A 6375-nucleotide genomic window follows, 5' to 3' on the forward strand; every position below is an offset into this window, starting at 1 on the left:
TCCAACTCATCAAGTGTGCCATAAACATCATAAATGTCATCTATGACTGTAGCCATAGCAGTGACCTTTGCCAACATTATTCGGCAATTTTGGTTCTTTTGAGGTTCAAACATCATCCCAGCTATCCATAAGAAAGCTTCAACTATTCTATCCCTTGTAAATGACAATTTTTCTGCTAGGCATGAGTTCTTCCACCATCTGTACATGCATGAATACTAATGCTTCAGATGTACTGTAGAAAACCTATTGATGCTCCGTACATATACTCTCTCTTTAACATGTTGTAGAAGGTTACTCAATCGATCAGTAAGGGCATTTAACGATTGAACTGTGTTCAGACATGCATTCAACTTAAAGAAATATTGAAGTTTTGTGAAGGAAAAAAAAATACTTGAAAAAGTGGTCGGACATAGTTTTTCAAACTCAACTTCAAGTTGATGCGATGTTATTCGGAAAAAGAGGTTGAAAAATCAAAAAAGATTGTACACTGTCATTTGCCTCTACCTTTTTTGCTCACCTTGATAGATTTCTTAGTTCTTGTTGGTGTGTTGCTTGCACAATATTGTAATCCAACTTAGCAAGCTCGAGCAGAAGAGGGTTAGAAATTGGGATTTTCTCATAAATGTTAATGTACCACCTTGTCTCTACTCTCAACATCATCCAATGCAAAGGAAGTTCCAGGGCATGGCGCACTAGTTCCACTGTCGGCCTGTCTGGAAAATCACCATTTGAACTAGTACTCCTATTCATGTGCAAATAGTTCTTTAGATGTGACCTTGCGAATGTATTGGCAGACTCCAATGAAGTAGGCATTTGATCAAATTCCATAGAGAAAAATGAAGCTTTATATAATTGTAACAATCCTTTTATATCTTCACAAAGACTTTGCTTGAAGTTACCCTGCTCATCCTTGAAGTCGTTCAGTATATCTAGAAGAAGAAAAAAGCACGGCAAGAAATATTATTGGTTACGAAGAAATTACTAAGCAATTGGCAAAAGTAGAGAGGCACCTTGAGAGATATGAAAACCATGTTGTCTCAAGAGTCTAAATTTCAGAGCCGTAGAGTATAATGAATCCCCCGGAGCAGTGTGTTGGTTTATGCTCCTCAATATTTGCATGATTTCATCCTTGAAGTGGTAACTTATTCCAAGCCTTTGTAAATTATCAATCAGCTCCAACTTTTCTAATTCTTGTGATGATCCCTCAACCATAATTAGCATCAAATTCTTCTTCATTTCCTTCTTCAGTTCGTTAAAACGCTTTATATACTTTTCTCCCTACGCAACACATATTTACAAATGATCAAGATACGGGTAATCAATCTTTAGAATGACACGTTATTATAGAAATAACACGCGGGCGCGGATAATACAACATAAAGGAAAACGTAGGTACACACATACCGCGTAAGGATTGTGCAGGGATTGAATGAACTGAAAATCCCACATGGTAGGCTCGTAATTCCCTGAACGCCTAACGGGATTAGGCGATGAAAGATTAGTAGGAGAGTCCTGATTAAGTAGTGGTGGTTGAGGTTTCATGGAGAGGCAAGCTAGTGAAGAGGAAGTTTTAGGTGGTGGAGGTCTTCTGGAGATGGCCATAGGTATTAGCATCCTCACGTTGGACATCAATGTTGTCACCATATTATATCGATTCATTCTGTTTAATTATGCTCCAGGGAGAGAGATCTTTTGGATGCATATTTCGGAGCCCCAACAAGTAACTATAAATAGATTTTCTAATACACTTTCAATGGGACACTTTTATTTAATTTACCCTATAGTATACACAACATTAAATAGTAGTACTCCATGGCCTTTTTCAATTTGTGTCTCTCCTGTACAATGGTCAAATTAACTAATTTTTCGTGTGAGAGTAATAAGGAAAACGTATCGTATCGCATAAAATGATTGTGTAGTAGGCAGTGAATAATAATTAACTTGAAAATCCCATATGGCAGGCTCGTAATTCCCTGAATGAGCGTCAAGTAAGGTTAATTCCATCAAAAAATGAAAGATTGAGTATTATTTAAGTGGTTATCCAGTAGTTTTCATGCTACAAATATCTAGTACAATTATATGTTGTTGATGGTCTGTTGGAGGTGGCCATCATCCCCATGTGGAGCTGATTTATAGTACAATTATCTCTGCCTTGTTAACAGAACAGGATCACCAACAAGGCTTGACTTGATTTTGGATAGGTTGAGTTTGATGAATGCATGTGCAACTCTCTTGAATGCAACTCCGTCCTTTTCAATATGTTGCTCTTCGATCGGCCAAATATAATTCTAAATCTTAAAAATTATATTGCTGTAGAATAACCTACGAGCTATGACTTGTAACAAAAGGATGGATCTTCTCTGGAAAAAAATTAAATTCCAAGTCGTGTATTAGTGGGCTCCGAATTTAATTAAAAGAAAAAATTGTTGTATATGGTAAATATGGTACACAACAAAAAAGCTATTTTTTATAAAATTTTATTTCTGGTATGGTGTTTGATATTCATATTAGAATCCGACTAAATTTGAATTTACGTTACGTTGAGGAGTAATGTGATTCCTAATAAAGATGACCATGTACTCAGGGTCTCGGATGAAGGAGTACTTATTACCACTTCACCACAACTATTATTGGTGACGAAGAGGTTGTTTGTAGAACGATCTTTGAACTTATTTAGAATTGAAGTGTTATGCCATTGTATTTATCTTTTTGTGTTGTATTTGGAAAAGGGAGAGTTACAATGGTTTGTCGAAATATAATATATATATATATATATATGAAAATTCAAGTTTTGAAATTTATGAATACAAATGAGTTTAGTTATCTTGAGTTATTGAGTTTTAAATTAATAATTTGAATATATAAAATGAGTTTCTTGAGATTAATATAGAGTTTAAGATCAAAACTATTTGATTATGCGGAGCTTATACCACAAAGTATACATCTGCATCTAGTGGAGCATAAATTTATGTGTGGAAATTACTAATATTTAAATAAATATTATATTTAGCTCGATAACTTAAGAAGTCACATGAATAACGTAAATACTAAATATGTTAAATATCAAATCTGTCAAATTTAAATCTTAAATTTGTATGTGTTGATGGAAGAAATTGGCCATGAGGTGTTGGGATGGAGACACCACAAGGCTAGTAGACATTTGAAATGTTACTTCTACAATAGGTCAAATAAAGTTTGTCTTAATAAGAGAAAAAATGAATGTAGAATATATGTAGTCAAATGTGTTATATTTTGTCATAATATACATATAGTTTCCACACCTATTTTGTTCGTTTTAGAGTAACGTTAGTATTTCATCCCTTCCATTTTATATGATATAGTTTAGTTGGAACGAAATAAAATAAAAAGCTAAACTTATAATTTCGACGAGTTATAGATGTAAAATGAAAAATTGAAATTTAAATTGCTTTACAAAAAGAATGTTATTTTAGGAACGGACTAAAAATAAATGCATCACTTAATTAGGAGAGAGAATATATTATTGTATATTAAATTATGAGGCATAAAATATTATGTTGGAGTGTGTATTTTGAATTTTTCTCCTATATAAATAATAGGCTAAATGGCCAAATAACCCCTTAAACTTGACATTTTGTAACATAGCCATATAAACTTAAGGGTTCTAATCGGTAACTTCGTAAGCTTGTAGTGCTATTTTGCACATTATACAAAGTTCAAGGGGTTATTTCGGTAAAACGTAATTTTAATCAATAACGAGTAAAGTGCACTTGTAGTACGCGATTTACTTTTTTTTTTCTTTTAACAGCACTATTGTTTAGCCATAAAAAAAAACTCCACTTTATTTCACAAAAATGATTTCAGTTTTTTTCAAAAAAAATATTTTTTGGATGGAAAAGAAAAACAACTTTTGCTTAGTGCGGGCCTTTACAGAAGTTGCTCCTGCCGCCATGGATTCTTTAGTTTGGTATTTTGACGGTTGATTGAATTCTTTAGCTTTCTTCCTCGGATTGAAAATAGGTGAAGTCTTTCCGTGGCTTGCAATACTCAACTCCATGTCATGAGCTCGTATTGCCAATTCTTCGAAAGTGCATGGCTTGATTCCGTGGGGAATATACACAAGACCTCAATGCATTCCTTGGGTGCACATCTCGACAACAGAAGTTTCTGAGAGGTGATCCTTGCAATCTAAATTTAATGTTCGCGACCGATTGATGAAGTCCGCTACTGATTCATCTTTCCTTTGCTTGGTGTTCGTCAACAATGGCGGAGCCAGGATTGACACCAAGGGATTCACAAGTGAATATACGAACTAATCGAAGGGGGTTCGACATCTGCTATATATACATAAAAAATAATTTTAACCATGTATATATAGTATAATTTTTCATCGAACCCCCCTATCTTATATGTAGCTCCGCCCCTGTTCGTCAACTCCATCATACTCACTGTACGATGAGTGCTGTAAAAATGACTAAGGAATTCACCGTCAAGTTACTCTCAACTATCGATTGACTCAAAAGTGAAACCTTTAATTTTTTTTTATTTCAAAAAAATTTTTATTTTTTATTTTCATAATATACCCCCATTTAAATTATATTTCATTTCATAGAATAGTCTTCGAACTTATTAGGAATTGACACACATAATTGTCATTGTATCTTTTATCTTTTATGGAGGAAAAATTAAAAGTCGAAGTTTATGATCAAGTACATGAATTAAGTCCTTTAAAATTTTAAATTAATAATTTATATATATTAAATGAATCTCTTAAGAAGAATATTGAAATTTAGACCAAAGTTGCTTGTTTATGTCGAATTCATTCCCCAAACTGTACATCCTCTGGTAGAGCATAAATTTATGTGTTTAAATCACTTAAATTTAAGTAATTATTACATTTAATCTAATAATTTATAGAATAAAATGAATGTCGTGCTAAATACGTTAAAGATAGAAATCTGTCTTGTTTAAAAAATTAAACATAAAATTTATGTAATTATCATATTTTGTCATGATATATATAATTTCCACATGTTTTTTTGTTTTATTTTAGAGTAATATGCTAATACTCCCTCCGTTCTATTTTATAAAATATTTTTTGATTGGACACCAATAATTATCTTTTTTTTTTTTTTAAGAATAAGGTAATTACAATAGCTCTATATTAAAGGATTTAAGCTACCTATATATGTTGATAATCCAATTAATTTTTTTAAGCTATCAAAGTATAATTTAACATACTATAACAAATTAAATTACTTAATTATCATCGATTTTAGAATACCAACGATCAATATTATTACATAGAGTTACGCATAAAATAAACTCAAGTATACCTCCTTAGTGGCTAGCTTGAGAAAAAATACTCAACAATAATCTTAGCTAAGTAAAAATAAATAAATAAATAAATAAATAAATAAATAAATAAATAAAAGGCTCTTAGTGGTCGAGCGAGTTGAAAATTATGCATGATAAAACTAATTTTATCATACATACATCAACCTCGCCCTGCTCCACTGTCATCCCCAGTTACGACCAGGAGAAGAGAGAACTCTAACATTACTAGAAGAAACTTGTACAAGTTGTTGTGCAACATTCATAAATAGTTTCGCCCTACTCCATTGTCATCCCTAATTACGACTAGGGGAAGAGAGAACTCTAAAATTATTAGAAGAAACTTGTACAAGTTGTTGAGCAACATCCATAAATAGACTCACTCGTCATGCTCTATTGTCATCCCTAGTTACGATCAGGAGAAGAGAGAACTCTAACATTATTAGAAGGAACTTGTACAAGTTGTTGTGCAACATTCATAAATAGTCTCGCCCTACTCCATTGTCATCCCTAATTACGACTAGGGGAAGAGAGAACTCTAACATTATTAGAAGAAACTTGTACAAGTTGTTGAGCAACATCCATAAATAGACTCGCTCGTCATGCTCTATTGTCATCCCTAGTTACGACCAGGAGAAGAGAGAACTCTAACATTACTAGAAGGAACTTGTACAAGTTGTTGTGCAACATCCATAAACTTGAGTGCCCCTCCATCTCTGCACTTAAGCAGAAGTCTCACAGCATCTTCTTTTTTCATTAAGATTTTCACTTTTATAACCCCATCATTATTTGCATGTGTATTTTCTCTTTGAGTAACTGTATTTTTCTCGAAAGTGTTATTCTTTTTATTTTCCTCCTCATGATTAATTTCTTCTTCTTGTTGTGATGGATGATACTTTGGTTCTAGATCAAATTTAACTTGTTTCTTGATTTTGGGCTTCTTCTTATCCAACTCATCTCTACAAACATAAGTAGTTGGAGTATTAATACTACTTTCAACAACTTTGGTTCTTCTTGATTTACTACCAAAGTGAATTCCCTTAAGCAAAGAACTCCCAAATC

At 32.8% G+C, this 6375-nt stretch overlaps 2 protein-coding genes across 2 annotated transcripts; both read right to left on the minus strand.

The window, feature by feature from the left end:
* Window positions 1-6: 6 nt before the first annotated feature.
* On the minus strand, window positions 7-1772 carry LOC124895281 ((-)-camphene/tricyclene synthase, chloroplastic-like; the record flags this gene model as incomplete). The annotated part of the gene is made up of 4 exons (XM_047405720.1): window positions 1405-1772; window positions 1011-1278; window positions 518-929; window positions 7-198 (listed from the first exon to the last, which is right to left on the minus strand). Coding segments are annotated over exons 1-4 (1127 nt in total), but the record flags the coding sequence as incomplete, so codon positions are not given.
* A 3628-nt stretch (window positions 1773-5400) lies between these two features.
* On the minus strand, window positions 5401-6375 carry LOC107855274 (the record flags this gene model as incomplete). Its single annotated transcript, XM_016700263.2, is given in 1 exon segment — window positions 5401-6375. A coding segment is annotated over 1 exon segment (443 nt), but the record flags the coding sequence as incomplete, so codon positions are not given.

Source organism: Capsicum annuum, unplaced genomic scaffold, assembly GCF_002878395.1.
Source record: "Capsicum annuum cultivar UCD-10X-F1 unplaced genomic scaffold, UCD10Xv1.1 ctg81037, whole genome shotgun sequence".
Taxonomy (NCBI): domain Eukaryota; kingdom Viridiplantae; phylum Streptophyta; class Magnoliopsida; order Solanales; family Solanaceae; genus Capsicum; species Capsicum annuum.